Genomic DNA, 22,605 nt, shown 5'->3' with positions numbered 1-22,605 from the left:
GTTAAAATTTTTTTCTAAAACAAGCTTAAATGCCTTCAGGTTCAACCGCGATTTCGGGTAGTGATGATAAGACACTGATTGTGTGGGAAACCAAGCGTGGCTTGGCGCTCACGTCACTCCAGATGCATGTGCCATTCCAACGATTCGATATCAGTCTCGAATGTTCACGTATTTTGGTGCAATTGTTGGAGAGTTTCAACTTGCCAGTCATTTGTCTGCACAATACGCCCGCACAATATGTTAAATTGCCCACATACTCGGCACCAGCAATGGATGCAGAAGGTTGGTAGTCTAACTGCAATTTGAATAAGGAAATATAAATATATTTTTTTTAGCTGATAGGTTCAAGACTCCCCTAACAGCATTTTTTACTCATTTTACACACTCATTTTAATTATATTAAAATCTCTCCTTTTGATTGTCCACCCAGACTTGCGACCGCAAGGTCCAAAACGTCAAATGAAGCGCTTGCTCAAGAAAGAAGTATCACTGGACACATATACGTGGCAAAAGAAATATGGGCATCTTACGTCTTCAGTGATGATGGCCCAGGTAGATGAGCGCTTGAAGCGACGCTTCTCAGTATCTGCAAGCATGGAAGAGATCTCGAAAATAGCCGAAATGAAAACGATTACATCGCAGACCAACTTGGGTCCCGAACAAGCCGCCTTGGCGCAATCGCAGCACTTCGATCAGTTGGAGGCGCTATGGAATAAACGTTCACCGCCGAGGAGGAGACACAATGCGGTATGTTGAATCAGTATCAAATACTTGTGTGATAAGCCTATTTTAGAACATTCATAAAGTATATTGTAACCAGAAACTGTTTAATTTACACACTGACATGCATAACTATTGTAAAAATTAGTGTTTAAAACGGAATTGTGTTAACAAAAAATGTGTCTACAATGAGTACTCATTTATACTAACCAGTAGTTAGTTGCTATTCAGTAGTAGCTTTGTGCCACATGCACCTTCTCTAGATAAATAAGACAACTATATCTCAATAGCGCTTAGCTTCACTGTTTCTATTCGCATTGCGATCACCTAAGATTATTTCACAAGTCCCATGAACATGAAAAAACGGTAAATAATAATACCGGCTACTAATACTAAGCTAATTTTTTGTTGACAACTGTGAGCATGAATGGAGAGATAGATGAATCAAATTAAAGGGTGACTTTAAAAGGCGAGGAATAACAAAATGTATTTTCCATTTGATTACTAGACTTCTTGCGATCACAAGTGGGGTCTATGTAGAAAAGTGGTTTCGCATCATTGAATTTCTTGACTTCCATTAACAAATTGTTTGACTTCCAAAGCGCAAGTGATCTTTTTTAATTACGTACTTGTTTTCTTATATTTCCAATGGCTAACGACGACTTATACTGGCGATTGAATCATATCTGCAATGTCACCCCATCTAACCCCATCTAGCTTTACTAGTCAAGACCTTCTAGATCTTTTAGCAAAAACTGACCTCAGTGTGAAAACCATTTTGACGTGATAATGATTTAGCCAGCTGCACGCACGAAAAAATGTGTCGTTACCTTGCTCATTAGTGTTACCTTGCTCATTTGTCGTTACCTTGTTCATTGCCGTTACCTTTAATGAACTGCAAGCGAAAGCGCGGAACGAACGACAAAGCAAACAAAGCAAACGAACGGCAACGTTCGACATCTTGCTCTCTCTTACTTAAATGAGCGTATATATGTATGTATATGCGCATATGTACATATATAAATTCACGTATTTGTATATATTTGCATATGCCTTCTTCCTGTATGCAATGTAATGAACCATTTCTCTGTTGAGAATAGGACGATGAGAGAAAAAGTAGGAAATATGAAAGGGAGTGTTTCGAGAGTAATGTTTCTTGAAAAGTCAAATCGATGATGTTGCCTCTTAGTGTTGTTGACTTATTAACGTCTGATGCACAATCGAAATTGAACATATCTTTCATGAATTTGATAAATGTTTCGTCATTTTTCACGTTTGTGTAAATGTAACTTGACCTATTCCATTGCAATTCCATTTACCTCCTTCTCTATATCCATACAAAATATCTGTCAAACAAATAATAGGACTATGAATAAGTTCCTTGCGGTTTTACAACAGATGGCGTAACTTGATTATTATTCCATCGATCCACATTTCCAAACATTCATTGGAGAGCTACTGTCGTAAGGCACAAACGTCAGTATAAGTTTTTTATTTGAAGCGTAAACAACAATATTTTTACCACACTTGAAAATGTCGAATTTCGTGCCAAATAATGTGTTTTTGCGGGGAATTTTTTAATATGAAGAAAAAAGCAGCCGAAAGTCATCGTATCTTGGTGGAAGTTTATGGTGAGCATGCTCTAGCTGAGCGAACGTGCCAGAAGTGGTTTGCACGCTTTAAAAGTGGTGATTTTGGCTTGGAAGACGAAGAACGCGAGGGTGCGCCGCCAAAGTTCATGGATACCGAATTGGAGGAATTGCTCGATCAAGATCCGGCTCAAACGCAAGAAGAGGTTGCAAAAACTTTGGGAGTTGATCAATCAACCATTTCCAAACGTTTAAAAGCCATGGGAATGATCCGAAAGGTAGGCCATTGGGTGCCGTATGAATTGAAGCCAAGAGACGTTGAACGCCGTTTTATGGCATGCGAACAACTGCTTCAACGGCACAAAAGAAAGGGTTTTTTGCATCGAATTGTGACTGGCGATGAAAAGTGGGTCCATTACGACAATCCAAAACGTCGGGCAACGTATGGATACCCTGGCCATGCTTCAACATCGACGTCGGCGCAGAATATTCATGGCCTGAAGGTTATGCTGTGAATCTGGTGGGACCAGCTGGGTGTTGTGTATTATGAGCTACTGAAACCGAATGAAACGATTACGGGGGATGTCTACCGACGACAATTGATGCGTTTGAGCCGAGCACTGCGAGAAAAACGGCCGCAATACGCCGATAGACACGACAAAGTTATTTTGCAACATGACAATGCTCGGCCACATGTTTCACAAGTGGTCAAAACATACTTAGAAACGCTCAAATGGGATGTCCTACCCCACCCGCCGTATAGTCCAGACCTTGCGCCATCCGATTACTATCTCTTCCGATCGATGCAACATGGCCTGGCTGACCAGCACTTCCGTAATTACGATGAAGTCAAAAAATGGATCGATTCGTGGATTGCGACAAAACCGACCGAATTTTTCACAAAGGGAATCCGTGAATTGCCAGAAAGATGGGAAAAAGTAGTAGCAAGCGATGGACAATACTTTGAATATTAAATTTGTAACCATTTTACGTCAATAAAGTTTCAAATTTCGAAAAAAAACCGCACGAACTTAACCATAGTCCATTAAAATTAAAATTTTGTTTTGAAAATTGCAACCATTTCATCAATATTTTCTTATGACGTTGTCACGTTAAACTATCGTCAGTAAACCGACTTTACAGACAACCTCTTTTTTTGCTAATTTACTTCGCACTAATTTTCTCATTTTAAGTTCCTGGCTACCTAATATTTTCGGCAACTTTTTCAGTCAGCTTTCTTCTTTTAAAATATATGTACATACACTTTTTAGATAATTCTTGCCCACTATGAAGTGAATTTCATACTCAATTTCCATACCTCAATTAAATAATTCTTGGCCTATATTGGTTAAAAACTTTATCAGCTCGTTTTCTCGTGAGGCTGGTATTGGTCATCATTGGTTCGCGAATGCTTAAAAAAGTGAAAATCACTTAATGACAGGTCTATGCTATACATCACATGCGATAGAACTTCTCATCTCATCTCACTCTCGGGGCTCCTGGAGCATCATTAAAGATGTGCACAACCTGGCGTTTTCTTGACGGTACTCAACAATCGCCTACTTCAAGATGTTTAGTTAGTCATTCGAATTGAGTATTTGGCTTGACGCAAGCAGCGCATAATGAATAACTTCCAAAATTTTATTTGACAAATGTTGGTGATCATTTAAGCTGGCTCACTGCGAGTTGACAACAATCCTTTCGGACGCTCGCTCTCGCTTGTAATATATATGTAACAATTAGAATATTACCTGCTTCAAAATTGAATTGACTTCGTTACCTTGGAGCAAAGAATCAAAGCCGTTAATGTGGTTCAAAAGTTCATCTTGCAACAATTCGTGTGGCATGCATTCAATGATATTTTTTTAAGACCAGCCTTGTAAAAATTGAGGATCATTCGGATGTCTACTGACTAATTTTCAGTCTCTGAGTAATAGAATAAATGCTCGCATGATGGTTCGAATTGACGGTTTTCATGGTTTGATCGATATTTTCAATTGGCCTTCCATGTGATTCCTCATCTTCGATATCTTTTCCACCAGTACAGAATTGCTGGAACCATCAGTTTTCTATGGCGTTCGAAACTATTTTGGGTTCATAAGCAATACATATTTTTTTGCGCGTCCGCTTTGAATTTTCACCTTGTCTTTAGTGTTGCTGAAGAATGTCTCGAATTTTCGCTTTTTGTGCCTCCAACTGGGACAATACTCAAACACAAAACTATCAAAGAAATCTTGTTATGTTATGCAGAAAACACTCCAGCACTCTCAACTATTTACACGGATTATCAAAAGTTTTAAATTTGATGGAAGTTTGGTGACTCTCTGTACCTTCATTCCGCCGAAGTTGTCAACAGCTAAGTTTACTAATAATTTGTTAGTCTATAACCTGTGCTATAAAGTTTTCTAAGTATTTATGTCATGATTTTGCAATTTAAGTACCTTACTATTGTATGTAGTTGTAAATGTTGTCTTTGAAAAATCTTTTAATTTTGCTTCTTTCCTCTTTTGTTCTATTTCCAAAAATAAAAACGGGTACATTATAAATAAAAAAAAAACCGATGTTGAAAAATCGACCAACAAACTGAAAATTGTACCCACAATCGCATCTGAGCAGGGTCTCTCACGACAAACATCGCTCGTCGAGGATCGTCTTGAGTCATCCGACGATGACGAGTATCACGACGAACGTACAGGTATGTTGTCCCTATCGTGCGACCAAATACACTTATTAGCACAATTTCCGAGCATGCCTCGAATGCGTCCACTTTCTCTGCAAGAGCACATTTCGATCATATGTAGTTTGAAGGTACCTATCGATCATTTAGCACAAAACCTACACCAACACCAACATCACCATGTCCACCATCATCATCACTATCACACCTCACACCACACCACTGTCACAACATCAGCCAGTTGCAAGAATTTCGATACGAACAGTAGCAGCAGTGCTAGTGGCTACAATGTCACACACAACAGCAACGAGAGCAACAGAAACAGGGACACTACCGATAAAACTCATTCCCAACAGCACAAGTTGCACGCGCAGACCTGCGCCTGTTCGTTGTTCCATCACCATCAGCAGCAGCAAAATCAACAGCTACAGCCAGAGCAACAACGCCGTCGTTGCAATAGCAATGCCAGCTCTTTGTCGCAACAGCCTGACTTGGTGCGCGACATACAATACGGCAACGTGAACTCAGCGCCTAGTTCACCCTGTGACAGCTACTGCACGGACAGCGCGGACGATGCAACTGATTATATCAGCCGTGCGCGTCGTTTATTCCGCTGGCATAGCCTAAAATCGCAACGCGTAGCAAACACACACAAGTGTCACGCACCGCTGGCGCATATTTCTTTAAATTTTACTACAAATACTCCGACAAATAGCCCAACTCAAGGTGCAGCCAATCATTGTCACCTTCGCAGCGGGTGTCCACCTATGCATCCGACAGCCACACCGATTATCATTGTAGAGAACTATGATCACCGCAATGTGCGTCAAATACGCACCAATAAAGTGTTACATCCGCATACGGGGCGCGCCGCCTGGGGTCACACAGCCGATGAGACCGTCACCGAATTACGTTGCGCCAAAAAGAATCACTGCGTAGCTCAAACCGCACTGCAGTCCGAACAAGCTGCTTGCAGCCTGCGGCTTTCAGATCAACGATCATCTGCTGCCACTGCCTCAACTTCGCATTCTCGCATGTCCGAGTATTTGCGGCGCAGTTTACGTATATCTCGAATTTTCAGACGTACACAATCGCACAACGAGGAGTCATCACAGGGCGCGACTGCACTTGGAAAGAAGGGCAAGGGTTTCTACCACGATATAGCTGCCGATACGCGCGACGAAAGTGCGGGTAATGCACTCTGTGCCACAGCACACAAGATGCATAACAAGCTGAAGCAGAAAAAAATGAAAAAGGAGGAAGAGCAGCGTAATAGGTCGGTAGATAGCGGAGAAGGTCACTCTAGTACCGCATGTATAACGCAGTAGAAAGAAGCAATCGCTATTGTTGATAGAGACGGTATTAGTGCTAACGAAATGACGCACTTGATGAGACCCGGATAGATAGACTCTGATGTGTTGACTTTTTTTTACCGGCACGTTATTCAACCTCGGCGCAAAACCAAGTCCATATAACTCCGTGCAGTCCAACGCTAACGCAAGTAAAATCAATATAGAACATTCTGTTCTACACTCGAATGGATTTAAAGGAATGAAGTCATATTTTCAAAACGTGGATGCATAATTTTTTAGCTGCACTTCGAATTGTTGTTGAAATAAAAAAACAAAAAAAAAATATTTTAAACAATTGCCTTCTTAAGGGAACAGATACCTGTAAACGGTCATATTTTCCCTGATTTTCGTTAAAATTATTTAAAATGAAGAAATCAATATATTTTTTTCAAAATTGGCATACAGTTTATTTATACATTAAAATAATATAACTTTTTTTTGTTATTTTAATCATTTAAAATGGCGGATGTACACTCAATCTTCCAGGAAGGTCGCAGGTGCGCTTCTCAATCAGCGAGCATTGTAGCATCTCGGCGTCAGTGACCTGGATACAAAAAGCCAAAAAATTTTTTGTTTATTAATGTCATAATTTCTATATGATTTAAAAAAAAAATGGAAGAAAAAATACGAGGAATAAAATGCTTAAAAAAATGAATTTTAGGGCGAATTTTCCTATTATTTTTGCTTCGAAAAAATTATTGTTTTGAAAAATTTTCGAATTGTAAATTCACATAGAAAGTAATATCATAAGAAAGATGTGTGCAAAATTTCAGAGAGATCGGTCAATAACTTTTCGAGTTATCGTGTACGCCAGTTCGAAAAATATATCATAGTTTTAAGAAAAACGCGACTAGAGTTTGAATACAACGTAACTATACATCTCCCAGCGCTCGAACGCAAATAATAGAGTCGTCACGGTTGATGATCTATAATATAGGTTAGGTTGTGGTGGCCGTCGGTCCGTATGACCAACTCACTTAGACCTCACAGGTCCGTTGTAATACCACTGTGCGACACGGGAACCTTGTTTATTTACTTTCGTGAAACCATTTTGAGGCTCTTATGAAGCGCAGGATTGGTCTAATCCCCGCGCCAGATAGTTCTGTAAGAGAATTGAAAAAGTGTTTACCTAGACAACCTGCTCTGATTTTAGCTAAGGCTGGACAATTGCAAAGGAAGTGTTCTGCTGTTTCTTCCTCTTCCTCATCTCTGCAGCTTCTACAATATTCATGGGAGAATACTCCTAGTCTCCAGGAATGCCTTCCAAATAGCCAGTGGCCGGTGACACAAGCCATGACCTTCGAGATATCTTCTCTTGAGAGGCTTAGCAATTCCTTTGTTCTTTTCTTGTTTATTTGCGGCCATAGTAGCCTGGCTGTTACGCAGGTATCTTCTTCTTCCCATGACCTATTGGCCTCTTGGATAATGTTGTTTTTTACTATTAATTTACTCGTGGCCAAAGGTATTCCAGTGGTACTTTTATCACTGAGCAGTTGAAGAGCAATACCTTTTCTGGCTAGCTCATCAGCTTTACAGTTTCCCTCGATATCTCTGTGTCCCGGAACCCAAATAAGGCTGACCTTGAATACGACGCTAATATCATTTAGGGCTGCTCGGCATTCCTGTGCAACCTTCGATCTTAGTAAAGCCGCATTCATTGATTTAATAGCCGCTTGGCTATCCGAGAATATGTTTATAGTCGTTTTTGTTACGGCATGCAAATTTAGGTATGTAGCCACTTCCTTTATAGCTAGAACCTCTGCCTGATAGACGCTGCAGTAGTCTGGTAGTCGAACGGATAGTTCCGGTCCTAATTCTTTCGAAAATACTCCATAGCCAACTTTATCGTCTAGCTTGGAGCCATCTGTATAAAAATTTAATTCCCCCCCTTCTCCATGGCCTTGGTGTTTGCCACTTCCTTCTTGACGGTATACTTGTCTTGAAGAGCTTGTCGAAGATAAGTCGAGGAGTAGAATAGTCTATTTCTTGTTTGTGACTCTTCAGAGTGTGCAAAATACAGGCGTGGCCAAATCGCCGTTCTTTTCATAGCGCCTTACTTTTGAGTCTAAGCGGCCCCACGTTTTTCCCTACGAGATTGAGTGCAGGCAAATTGATTAGCACTTCTAGCGCTTTGTTTGGGGTAGTCCTTAAACCATCAGAGATGCATAAAAGAGCTGTTCTTTGGACCTTACTCATGATTTTAGCGTAACTCGCCTTTAGAGTAGATGGCCACCATACAAGTATTCCATATATTAAGATTGGTTTAACTACCGAAGTATATAGCCAATGAGTAACGCGAGGTGTTAACTCCCATTTAATACCGACCGCTCTTTTGCAAGTATATAATGCAACGTTGGCCTTTTTTACTCTTTCCTCAATATTAGGTTTCCATGTGAGTTTCCTATCTAATATGTGTCCCAAGTGCTTGACATTCTCTCTTAAAGGAATCTCCACATCCTTGAAGACCAGCGGGGAGGTTATAGGAAGCCTATGTTTCCTTATGAAGATAATTATTTCAGTTTTTGCGGGATTTATAGCGAGTCCCCTACTCTCAGTCCAGCTCCTAAGCGTGGCCATGTTAGAGCGCAGAATGTCTATGAGGGTGTTAGGATATCTGCCTTTAACAGCAATTGCTAGGTCATCTGCGTATGCAGTGACGTGGCAATCTCCTCTCTCCAGGGTCAGCAATAGCGAGTTTACCGCCAAAATCCAGAGGAGAGGGGAGAGGACACCACCTTGAGGTGTGCCTCTGCAGACCTGTCTGCTTAGGGTAGTGCTGCCTAAGTTTGCCGTTACCATCCTTCTGACTATGTATTGCTTCTATCAGGGCAACAACGTGTGGTTCGACTCCAAAGTCTTCTAAAGCATCTGCTATAGCGCTCGCCTTTATATTGTTGAAGGCGCCTTCTATATCTACGAAGGCAGCCATGGCAAACTCTTTATCTGATAAACATTTTTCCACCAACCCGACAAGCGAGTGTAAGGCGGTTTCTGTCTGATCTATAATACAAGAAATACTTAAATTTACGTTCTAAAATTTGTTTGACATATTCTTAAAGGATTATATTAACATTTTATGAAAAAACAAAAATTTTTCCGAAATTTTACAGGTATCGTCCCCTTAATAAACTGTATGACTAATTGCAATTTATAACTTAATCGTATTAAACAATCAAAAATTTCACATTCTAACGAAAAGCAGCTCATGGTAGCACAACCAGTGCATTTTTATTGGTACCTGTAAAAATAAAATGAAATTATGTAGTACCTTTATATACTGTCATCGTATAAAACACCATTCAATAATTTTCAAAAATGTGTTGCTTTGGCTCAACAAATAAAGGAATTTACAATAAATAACAAAGATTTTGAAAGCTTCAAAATTAGGGAAAAGCATTTTTCAGCAATTTCAGACAATCAACAAAAAACATACATATTCTCTCCATGTACACTCTCCTATTAACTGTACCTTTCTTTGTAGCTTGCCAACACTAGTTATTTCAGTTCAGTAGAGTAGAGATTTTTTAGCTCGAATGTATTTTCAATGGTACCGTATTTTGCATGCACAATTTATCTAGTTACTATGGCTCTTACGTATTTTGAATGTTCTACAATGCGACACACATATTTTCACTTACATGATTTTGGCTCTGTAATTGTAATATAATTAATTTTTTATTTAGTTTTTAGTTCTAGCATAAAAACCAGATGTTCATTTTATGTAAATTGAATATTTTTACTTTTATTATATGATTATGTTTTTAAGATTTATTTCGATTTATGTACAAGTATGAAGGCAAGTAAGTGTCAAAATAAAGAATTCAATAAAAAGGTGTGCTTCAAAACACCAAAAATGTACTTCATGACATCTCGCGTTTATATATGTTTATATGTATATGTGATTGAAAAACAAAAACCAAACGGACCTGCAATTAGCCAGAATAGTTTAAAATTAGGAGCTTTATACTCACACAATTTGTCCCGACAGTCTAATTTTATTTGGTGATGTTACCAACAGAGGTAATTGTCATCGTCTACATATTTTGGATCGCGTTCTAAACTGATTTCGGCTTTGAAAGCTCGGCAGTTCGCTTGGAAACAATCATGACATGAGTATAAAGGTAGCCCTTCTCGCGCAAAATAGGCATCAAGTGGAGCACCGTATACAAGTACGAAGAAATTATATGACGACAGACGGGAGGTAGGGTACGGTACACTAGACAGGGCTAATTTACTGGGGCGGCAGCCATTTGTCGGGATTAAGCCGAGTCATTCTGGTAACGTAGAACCGGCTGCCATGGGAATGAACTGTCACCTGTTGCCCGGCAGGATATCACACTGATATAGGTGCGCTCGTCAGGGGTGAAGGGGTGAAAACAGATTGGTAGTAGGTGACTTAAATGCGCATCAAGATCTTTCAAGCCTAACAAATGATCGTAGGGGGCATCAATTGGCAGATCAGATAGACGATTCGACATTCAGCACAGTAAACGAAAACGCCCCCACCAGGGTTGTGGGCAATTGCAGCAGCTCACCTGACATTACAGTTGCTAGCGCTGGTCTGATAAATATATAGCGTAACCTGGCGACCTATGCCATCGCTTGCATCAGGCCACATGTCCATTAACATATCGATCGAGAGACATGCCGACCATATTCGCAGAATTTGCCGAGGACACCTTCGCCGCTTTCCCCATCCTGAACGATGTGCGCGTAGGGAAAGGATCCGGGACATATGTCCCAATTTCCAAATTTCTGGCAAACGAGCGTAACCACCTACGCCAGGCCAATCCCGGGGATCCCCGCATAAAGAATTTCAATTTGGAGATCCGGCAACTGGTAATCCAACACAAGCGAACTAAATGCGTAGAACACTTGAAGTCCTGCAACTTCAGCTTTGGTGTGAGTAAGCTCTGATCAACCGTAAGGTTCCGGTTGAACCCGACGAAGCATAACGACAAGGTGGATATAACCTTCAACGCTTGTACTTCGTCGGACCCGAAGAGATGCGCGAGCTATTTTAGCCGGCAATACATACTGCATCCTCCAGCCGACATATCCAAGCGTAGTGCCATCTAACGGCTTCACAAACTGACGTACAACAGTGCGCCACTTGCTTTCTCCAGCGATGTGGTTCAGGAGGCCACCAACCATATGAAATCTTCTAAAGCCATTGGCCCCGACGGACTAAACATGCTGATGTTGAAAAAGCTGGGCCCATTCGGGGTAGAGTATCTCACAAGGGTTTTCAGCATGTCTATGGCCACTCTCATTATTCCTGACAAGTGAAAATCATGGAGAGTGGTCCCACTACTGAAACCTGGGAATCCCGCCACCCAAAGGAATTTTTATCGTCCGATAACTCTCATCTCTTGAAGCACTTCTACTCCCACTCTACACGAAACATCTGCCCCAGCCTCACACCAGCATGGCTTCCGAAGAGTGCACAGTACCACCACAGCACTCACCGTCATTAACACTCAGATAAACCGCGGGCTCAACCAAAACCGCCCCTGCGAGAGGACTGTCCTAGTAGCGTTGGGCTTAAAAAAGGCTTTCGACACAGTCAGCCACGCCACGCCACTAGATGATATTTTACAGTCGACACTCTCGCCAAGGCTGAAGAACTGCCTGAGTAGTCGTCATTCGTCGGTGCTATTTCGAGACCAAATCTCCAAACAGAGGAAAATAAAGCAAGGAGTTCCGCAGGGTGGTATCCTTTCACCCTTGCTTTTTAACTTCTATATCTCGAAACACCCCCAGCCATCGACTGCACGATAATGGTGTCGGGCAATGGCATTGATGGCCTGTGCACCAAAATAAACGGCCAGCTCGCCTGCCTTTCTCGCTTTTTCACCGCGAGGAACCTACAACTTTCCCCCACGAAGCCCACGGCAACCCTCTTCACCAACTGGACAAAGGAGGTCAAACTACAACTTAAGGTAAAAGTCGATGACAAACCAATTCCGACTGTTAACAACCCCAAAATCTTGGGAGTTACCTTCGATAGTTTGCTCTCCTTCGCAGCACATACAACCGCTATTGCCACTGAAGTCCAAAATCCACAAGTTCCTCAAATCGCTTGCCGGCAGCGCTTGGGGCATCGACATTTAAGGCTATAGGCCGGCCGGTTTTAAACTAAGCTGCGCCTGGTCTGGTCAGTGATTCGCAGTAGACGAAGCTAAAAAAACCTGAAAACCACTTGTAATAAATGCTGAAGCTATAGGGATAAAAGTAATCAAGATATTATTAAATAATCTTATTTCTGGGAAAATCTGCGGAACTTGTGAAAAAGCAAAAGTCCAAAATGTTTTTAAATAATTATATAAGTAGATATGATTTACACACACACCTTTGGTCGGAAGGAATAACCGCATAAGTCGACTTAAGAAAGAAATTTATATATAATGAAGTAATGAACTGCAGGTGTCTACTATGCAACAATATTACAAGGTGAAGTCCAAAATAAACAAGACTGGTATCATAAAAATGTTTTTGATGGTGCCAACTTTTTAATGAGTTAGTGCGTTGGAAGTTACATCCCTAGCTGGCTTCCAATGAAAGCTTGGTGACATTCGGTTCAGTGGAAGCGAAGTTATTGCGTCTAAAGTGTCCGTATGTTTGTGTCATCGGCATAAAATAAGTTTCAAACAAAGAGCTAATATCAAATTTTGTTTTAAAATCGGTAAAACGTTTACCGAAACATTTGAATTGATGAAAAAAGTTCATGGCGATGATTGTCTATCTCGTGCCAGAGTTCATGAGTGGTATATATGTTTCAGAGAAGCTTGTGAGGACATAAATGACAATGAACATACGGGCCGCCCAAAATCAGTAATCACGTTATTATCGAAATTGTTAGTAAATTTATCAAAAATAAACCGAAATAATCGTTGAAATACATTTGATCGTAGTTAAATATCTGCAATTTTAACTGATCATTTGGCCTTACGAAAGATCTGTGCACGTTTCATTCTGCACAAGTTGACTGAGGACCAAAAATTGCTCAGAATTCAATATTTGAAAAACCTCATTAAAGAGGCAAGAAAAGACGAAAACTTCCTTTATAACATTGTAACTGGTGATGAAGCGTGGTGTTTCCAACATGAACCTGAAACTAAGCGTCAAAGTACCGAATGGAAGGCCCCAGACGAGCCACAACACATAAAATCGCGTTTGGAGAAGTCAAAAATCAAGTCGGTGCTCATTTGTTTTTACGAATCCAAGGGAATTATTCACAAGGAGCTCATGCCAATGGGCCAAAACGTCAATACCATTTTCTATCTTGGCGTTTTGAAACATTTGTTACATTTGAGGTTGCATTTGAAGTAAATCCGGAAAAACGGATCTGATACTATTTATCAGGAAACATAAAACACCTGTTCTTAAACACATATTCCTAGGAGGGAAACCACTTAGAGTAACAAAAAAGGCGAAATATCTAGGACTTGTACTGGATAGGAAGCTAATAGCTAGGAAGCTAAATATTCTAAAATTTTTGAAAACCACACAATGGTTTTAGGAGAAATAGGGAAAGCTCCCCACGCGGCATCACAATAGGCTATGAGCCTGAGTGTGTCCCACAGGACAACTGTTTCAACCTAACCTAACCTACATCGCATTCGTCGAATTCGCCCCGAATACCGCGAAGGAGGAAGCTGATGCTTATTGCATGATAATGCACCATCTCACCAACCCACTCTTGTGTCTGATTTTTTGACTAGAAATCGCATGTTAACCATCAATTACTCACCATATTCACTTGATATAGTTCTCTGTGAATTCTACCTATTCGGATAATTACATTTGGCTATGAAAGGAAAACGTTTTGCGCCCGTAGAGGCCATCCAAAAGGCTTGTGCCGACATCCTGAAGGACATTCTCATCAATGACCTGAAACACTCTTTTGAAAAGCTTTTGTATCGAGGCTAGAGGGAACTGTTTTGAATAAATTTGAAGTTATCAGAACAAAGCTTCTGTCGTTTCTAGTTTAGCTCAGTCTTGTTTATTTTGGACTTCACCTTGTACCTTCTACTCAAATATTTTTATTTATTTATTTATTAATAATGAAATACAATTATAAATAACTATATTACAAAAAGAGGCACTAGCTACTAAGACTATCGGCCTGTACGAGATGAACGAGACGTTATCAATAAAACGGTCTGCGGATGACATATGGCAAAAATAAATTTTTTGTTTTTTGGTAGGACTGTTATAAGCTTACATGGCAAATTTCAGCGTGATATGTCACATAGTTTGTTTTCTGTGCTACTGTAAACAAGTCAAGCTCGAATGTGTTCTTCGAATTTAACGATGGAAATTCAACTTAAACAAAGAATTTGTTTGAAATTTTGTAATTCCAACAAAATTTCGGCTTCAGACGCCTTAAAAATGTTGCAGACAACCTATGGGGACTCTGCTCTATCGCGTGCACGTGTTTTCCAGTGGTACAAATCGTTCAAAGAGGGCCGTACATCAACCCAAAAACCCACGCCAAAGTCGCTAAAAAATTAAGGTTTTGCTGACTGTTTTTTTTCGATTACGAAGGTGTGGTGCACTCGGAGTTCCTTCCGCAAGGCCGATCGGTTAACGCTGAATATTATTTAGACGTTTTTAAGGCTTTTGCGCGAGAACATTCGTCTTAAAAGGAAGGAATTATGGGACAACAAGTCATGGTTCTTGCATCACGATAATGCACCAGCCCACACATCACGTCTTGTTCGCGATTATTTGAACAAAAATAATGTTAATATCGTTCTGCAAGCACCGTATTCGCCTGATATGGCTCCATGTGACTTTTTCCTGTTTCCCAAGCTCAAGTTGCCGCTCCGTGGAAAACATTTTGAGACAATTGAAGTCATAAAAGAGAAATCGAAGAACACACGAGCTTGACTGGTTTACAGTAGCACAGAAAACAAACTATGTGACATATCACGCTGAAATTTGCCATGTAAGCTTATAACAGTCCTACCAAAAAACAAAAAATTTATTTTTGCCATATGTCATCCGCGGACCGTTTTATTGATAACGTCTCGTTCATATTTGAGCAGAAGGTATATATGTACATATATTTTTACATTAAATTCCTCCCTAACGAGTATTTTTAAGTATTATTACATGTTGAATTATTCAGAGCCTTTTACTCGAAAACGTAATTTTCGATTTTCGGCTTAAGAGGTTATTGTTTGTGTTCAAAGGTGTTTCTTTACATATTTTTTTATTTAGTTTTCTTATATTAAAATACCCATGAGTTTTATATAAGAAAGTCTAATTCCACACAGGTGAGTACGTTTTTTTTTTTAACTGTATTACTTTGCTAATTACTTCTTTAAGCACTTCTTGTTAATCAATCATCAAGTGTTTCTTCACTTAATGTAGCTACAAAAATATTCTCTTCAATAAAAACGCATTTCTTGAATAAATTTCAATTTTGAATAAATTCATGTGTTTTTTCTGTAATATATAGTAATTGGTTTTTTTAAATTTCTCCAGTTTTTATCATTAAAACAAACGACTTTCGAACTCTAAATGTTGCGTTCAAAATGTTCCTTTGAAATATTCAATGAATCAAAAACAAAAAAACACATCCGTATTTGTATATATTTGAGACCCTGTAAAGTAACTAATACAATCATATCGTTTTTATGTACCTTTCGTTTCGAAATTCTGCCAACTGCCATATAGTGCACTCGAAAACCAGCTCACGCAGCTCCTTGCAACAGCCTATTGTCTAAGGAGCACACCAAACCAACAACATAACCCAAAACAAGCAAAGAACCTGTCAACTAATAAAAATATATATTTATATTAAAGGCACAACTATGTTCAGTAAATAACTGTATGCAGTAATGAGTGTTGTAAACTTACCATATGCTCTGATCTCTACAAGACCTAAAAATCCTCTCGACCGAATGACAAATGCTCATCCCTAACGTTGTCCATATACAGGTGTAATGCCATGTGTACACATATCGCCTGCTGATTTAATTCACGTTTTTTTTTGTTTGCGTTCCTAAGTAATGTTTATTGAATTGATCAATATAATTGTGATACTTTAAATTTTTAGATGATTTCGATGACTATATCAGGGCAACGCTTCAGTAATTTCGTAATTTCTCAGAGTGCATTAATCTAATATAGCTCGAATGTGTATTAGCAAAGAAGTCGTCGTTTTCGGAAATTTACCTCAAAAAATGCTGAAAAATTTGTCGTTTGTAGTTTTAAGCATTTATTAAAGAAATCATATTAAATAATTACACTCATAGACATACATATTGTCCGTGAAATGCATTTCAATTAAAAAAGAAAATTCAAATTATGTCACAAAAATTAAAGAGAAGATAATGCTGAGGAGAAATATTACTTTGAGTGCACATGTACCGAATTTTTTTTTTTTTAGATAATATATAGCAAGCTGAAAGTAAACTTTTGAGTTTTGTCTAAAGAAAAAAAATTATAAAAAAATGCACCGTACACTCAACAACAGCAGCAATAAATATATAATAACTGTAAAAACAACAACTGTAAAGCAATTGCAACTCTAGCGGATTCACAATACATGTAAGTAGTGGAAAATGGCAAATCTTTGATTAGATATACATACATATGGGTATATCGATAGAACAAAAAAGTTTGAAGGAATGTGAGAACGCTTAGCAAATCTATCAAATATATAGCATATAGACACATACCATTTACATATATATTTTTTCATAATTTTGTAGCGCTTTGTATAGAACGCTTTTATTGTTAGCATTGAAGTTGTAGGCGAATTAGTCGCATTAGTATTGTTTTTCATAATCACACAAACACTTGCACCGACACACTGTTAGCGTAGGAGTGTCCAACATTCAGTCTTCAAGTGTTATGCGTGTCGCTTTCAAATAATTTAAGGAATTTATATTTATATTTACAAAACATACATTTGTATATAACTGGCACTATTATCTCTAACTTACATACGTCTAAATAAAAAATTTGCATTATTATATAATATTTTAACGGGCATGACTGAATCACCAAATCAGAATTGAGTTATCTTGCGGAAACGCAGTCGAGTTCCCATACCTCCCATACCGGTAGAGAGTTCCCATACACCATGCAAACCTGCCAAAATCATCTATGGACTTGGAATACGAAAAGTACAAACTTTATTTTATCACTCTCTAGTAAAGATTGCAAAATATTGGTTGGACTACTGGCAGGACATTGTCTCGCCCCACATGACGCAGCCAAATTGAGACTAGTCCGGAGCGATATGTGGAACACTTAATTTGCCACTGTCCTGCTCTCTGTAGGACTCTACTCGTACAAATGTGCCTAGCATCAGCATACTTTTCATCCTTGAAGGATATTGCTGACAAAAGTCTGAACGGCTTGTTAAAACTCGCGAAGATGTGCATTCAGAATTACATCCCTCAAATAATAATTCGACTCCAAATGCGTAGCACTGGTAACACAATGGACTCTAGAGGTCTAAGTGAGATCTTTTAGCAGATCAGCCAGCACTACCTAACCTAATCTGTCTTGCGGGATAACCAGACATTACGATGCTGATCCACAGTATTGCTCAATGAAATCGAGGTGTGGCAATTTAGTAGCAGGAATTCGGCCAACAAAATACAAGCAAATTAACCTTCAAATCGATCTTCACTATAGTCTCCCTCTAACTCTACACAACGATTCCGACGTAGCTCACGCGATTGGAAGCATGTTTTTTAATCCTCTGATATAGAAACACAAAACGACCAACATTGCGTTCAATCGCGACTTGGACATTCTCACTTTGATGGCTGTTGCCTACCCATTTCTACCCGCTGCTAACATTGTTTGATAATCTTGTGCTCGTGTTCAAATATCAAGGTCTCACCTCTAGGGTTTTTCCCCCCTTGTTCACTCCGCTCGGGAGCATAGGGTCTCGATCTTCCATCGTGCTGTTGATTTTGCACCGTCCCATGTGATGTCGGCATCTGCTAGCTCGCGCAACATCGACCTTCTCCAAGTATTATTTGGTTTACCGCGACCCCTGCTTCCTTGCAAGTTCCAGTTCAGTGCATTTATCGTGAAGCTATCTGGTGGAGGTGACCAATCCATCGCCATTTTCTGCGTTTTATTTGCCATAGGATGGGTTCCTCATTCAGCGCGTTGTTGCTGATAATGTTCAGCCAGGATATTCTGCAGATGATGCGGAGGCATTATGTCTTCTTGCGAAGCCGGTCCTTAGACTATAAACTTTTTTACCCCATCGCGGAGTAACACTGCAGATGTTGTCTGCTCAACCTAAGCGTTATCTAGTTTCTGGATAGAAAAACTCAAAATCAAATCGGCAGTGGTTATGCTTTCAGTATTTTGCTGCTCGATTTCACCACACAATTTTAAATTTAATATACTGTTAATACATATTTAAAGAAGCAGTGTTTCATAATGACTAACTTTTAACAGTTTGATAAATTTTAAAATCGATTGGTAAAACCGGGCATGAATATGCTTAAATGAACTCAGCGGACTTACATCAGGGTTCTTTTGACCATAAAAAACGCATACACTTCAGGGCAGCAAGGAATGCGGGCCTAGTGACACAAAGAAAACTCGGGTGTTCTAAGAAAATTTGTAAAACAGATGATCACATTTCTTAGTATTTTAGAGATCAGATTTCCGTGATGCCGAAAAAGCAAATAGTAACGTTAGAAAAGTTACACCGCAATACTTTTCTGAAGAAGAAATACAAAAGACGGAGAGCTTGAGACTAACTTCTATATAAAATGTGGTCAGATGAAGACAAATTTTCCGACAGGAATTTAAGTGAGTTCTTTCCAATCGACATGAATCGAGATTCTTCCAATCAGAACCATCTGAATCGCGAAACAACATTCGCGTATGGTGTACGCGTCTACCCGGTGTTTTGAAGATTCATAAATATAAGATGATTACAAGATTTGGCTATCCGAAGCAAAATTGTGAGAATAACTTCGGTTGCCACATCATCGCGGATTCGGCACCAGATTTGTGACCGCTCATTTCATGCGTATTCGCACACATTCGCCCAATCAGTCGTTGTTCAGGCGACAACAATGTAATAGGTGAAAGCTAAATTGATTTTTTTCGTATATCACCAAGCTTTTCTGTAAACAAACTGCTGTCACAATCCGGTTACGTCAGTAATTCCTTCAAAATCGCTGAGAGCCAGTTAACGATCTGATATTGGACACACCTCTGCATTCTGTGCAATGCGATTTGATTTTTGTTTTTGAAAAAAGTGGTAGCCACTCCATTTTTATTTTAACGATTTCTGCGGCGGACTTTGAGCACAAGTGCAATTTTTCAGCCATTTTCGCGAGTTTGGGCGCTTGACTCATTAGTGCTAACTTCAATTTCTTGTTTCACCTTTTGAATCATTAAATCGTCTAGATATTTAGCATAATGTTTATATTAATGAAGTCCTACAAAAACTAGTCAAGTAGAGTCAAATCGAAGCTTCTAGGCGGCAAATTGCATCACCATCACATAGATTATTCGATTTTTGATGATTTTTGTTTGTAATATTTTTTGTTCAAAGGTAAAGCGCCCCACTTTGTAAAGGTCTAGACATAAATTAAATTCCTAATGCAACACGAATGTTATTTTACATGTGAAAGTAAACAACTCGATAGATGAAATTCCAAATTCCAAAAGGCCACTCCGAATTTTATATAAAAATACATTTAGACTGAAAAACAAGTTACAAAAGTATGCGTACAAAAGACTGAAACACCTACATAGGAGTATTTTGTGTTTGAATTTATTGCTACCTTTAGTATTTATAATAAAAGTGTTAGAAAAAATCTTTACCCCGCATTTAAGTGTCTTTTCGATTTTTAGAGAACTTCAGAACACAAATATTCGACAAAAATAAAATTTGCAAAAATATTTCTATGCTTTGTATGTATGTATATATGTATTCAATAAAATCATATTTAAATTATTATAAAAAATATTTAAAAGAAAACTTTCAATATTTCATTGTACATTTACTTACAATAATAAAAACTCACCTTCTTTCTCTCTATTATTTCTCGTATTTTTTTTTTTTTGCTTTTTTTTTTTGCACCCTAAGATCATTTCGCTGCAGGAGGAGGAGGATACCGTTAGCTATGCTGATTAGCAGTTACCTGGACCGGCGCAAAAGCAATCCAAGGAGGAGCTTTAGGTGTATCCACTAATGGTTGTGTTCATATGAATTGGCCGTTTTCCCTGCTCGTCAGTTGTAATTAGGATGTAAAGCCACAAAACAAGCTAAAATATCCAAATGGTGAAAAAAAACTACTTAGACCAAGGTTGTATTATTTTTTCGACGTGCTGTTATTTAGCTGGTTTTATAAAATGTTTTGAAATTAATTTTCTAAAGCAAATGTATGACACAAAAATGAGATACATACGGAAGGCCTAAAACTCAAAAGTAAAATGTATCGGAAATCAGTGTTGCAGCTTTTTCCGTAAAAATGAACACAATCTGATAATGATTATAATCAATGTACGAAACTATTATTGAAAACATTAAAAATATAATAATAATTTTTAAGCCTCCTTCAGTCAAATAAAATAATCATGGTATAAAAAATATAATTTTTAAGTTAGACTTTAAAATAAAGCCTATTTTGAAATCATTTATTTCAGAATTCTAAAGCAAGGGCTTCAAATTCAGTTTCGAAAAATGGAAATTTTGTTTGTTTAATTATTGTTCAACTTTATTGTACATCAAAAAAGAGTTATTGACTCGCCTTAGTTCTTAGTACTCCCAAAATATGCATTTATGCCTTTTTTAATAAAGGACCGTAGACACGCTTGTAGATTTATGATTAATGTATATGTAAAATAACATGAACTCTTCTTTGTTAAATAAAATGTAGCCAACGCAGATACTAAAAATAAAATAAAATAATTAAATAATTTGCAATAAGTAAAACTACACGTAAATGTAGAAGAAAGGCGAACAAAAAGGGGTTAAAAGCTGAACTATGCTTACAAAAAACATTTTGCTGTCAAGTAACACAAAATAAAAAACCTTAATGCATGACTTAACTCGTGAAATACATAAATACTGTATGTTTTAGCCGTTGTTATTGAAATGAAAGAAAATAGTTACACATTTAAGAATAAATAAAAGCTCCCACCATTTGCTGCTGATTTTGTAAAATAAAAGAAAGACACTTTTTTTGAATACATATGTACGTAGTATATGTAAAAAATGTTAAGAAAGTGTAGACAACTGAAAATACCACTTTTCAAGATATTTAAAAAATATTTCTTTACTAAACTTAAGGCAATACATATTTTTTCATTCAAATTCTAAATTGCGCGTGTACCTATTTTTCACGAGGGGATTAACTTTTTGAGTCACACAAACTTTTTGGCAGTTCATGTAGCAGGTATTGGGGATCGATGTTTTTAAAAACCGGTTTTTCTAATATGGTTAATCACACTTTGCAATTTTTTTAAATTTCAGTGTTGACCGTTTTTCCCGCCTTTATAAAACGAAAATTCGTGTTTTATATATTATACCCCAGCAATGCAACATAATTAAGTACAATATTTTGCATATTTCCGAGATAAGATGTTAATTTTATGGCGTACCAAACAGTTCAAAGTGACTGCTCAGTTTTTTTTTTTTTTTTTTTTTTTGTGGTCTGGTAGCTAAACAAACCTGGATTCGAAGTTTATAGTGCATAGTATCTTTGACTATTAAATCAAATCAAATACCATTTAAAACCAATGAAATTATTATTAATATTATTTATAGGAGATATATACAATATAACCCTAACTTAATTGGCACACTGGCTACTAGGGCCTTCAGTGCGTAATGACGATTACAAAATGAATTATTTCTAACTGTACAATTTAAATATGGTCTGATATATTAATACATTTCATATAATTGTATAGTTTAATCACATTGTCAAAAGTAACATTATTTAATAGAGTGGATGGTACCATAGTTCCAAATGCAGTAGTCCGTTTGGTGGTTAGTGTTGGACAGAGGTCTAGGATGTGTTCGATTGAGAGATGCCCTCCACAAAACTGATAAGTCCGGGAAGGAGAGCCGAGTAGGAGATGTTCGTGTGTTAGTTTAGTATGACCGCGTCTCAGACGTATGAAAATTGTGATCTGGTGTTTGGAAAGGGAAGTTGGGAATAGGGATTTTGTACAATCAGGATTTATAAGGGTGTATGGATGATTAAATTGAGACCATTCAACCTTTTCCAAGTGGGATGAATGGAGGTTGATA

The 22,605-nt window shown here is 38.2% G+C and overlaps 1 protein-coding gene across 1 annotated transcript in view; it reads left to right on the top strand.

Moving 5' to 3' along the window:
* The window catches only part of LOC129243853 (protein qui-1), a 292,168-nt gene extending 285,276 nt beyond the window's left edge, over nt 1–6,892 (top strand). The window contains exons 23-26 of the mRNA XM_054881229.1: nt 40–282; nt 431–747; nt 4,926–5,004; nt 5,137–6,892. Of these exons, the coding sequence (XP_054737204.1) occupies nt 40–282; nt 431–747; nt 4,926–5,004; nt 5,137–6,314 (1,817 nt within the window). The 3' untranslated portion in view covers nt 6,315–6,892. The remainder of the gene's footprint in view (nt 1–39; nt 283–430; nt 748–4,925; nt 5,005–5,136) is intronic.
* Nucleotides 6,893–22,605: the final 15,713 nt, after the last annotated feature.

This window comes from Anastrepha obliqua, chromosome 4, assembly GCF_027943255.1.
Source record: "Anastrepha obliqua isolate idAnaObli1 chromosome 4, idAnaObli1_1.0, whole genome shotgun sequence".
Taxonomy (NCBI): Eukaryota; Metazoa; Arthropoda; class Insecta; order Diptera; family Tephritidae; genus Anastrepha; species Anastrepha obliqua.
Note: the sequence above shows the minus strand (reverse complement) of the source record. Positions and strands in the feature narration are given on the sequence as shown.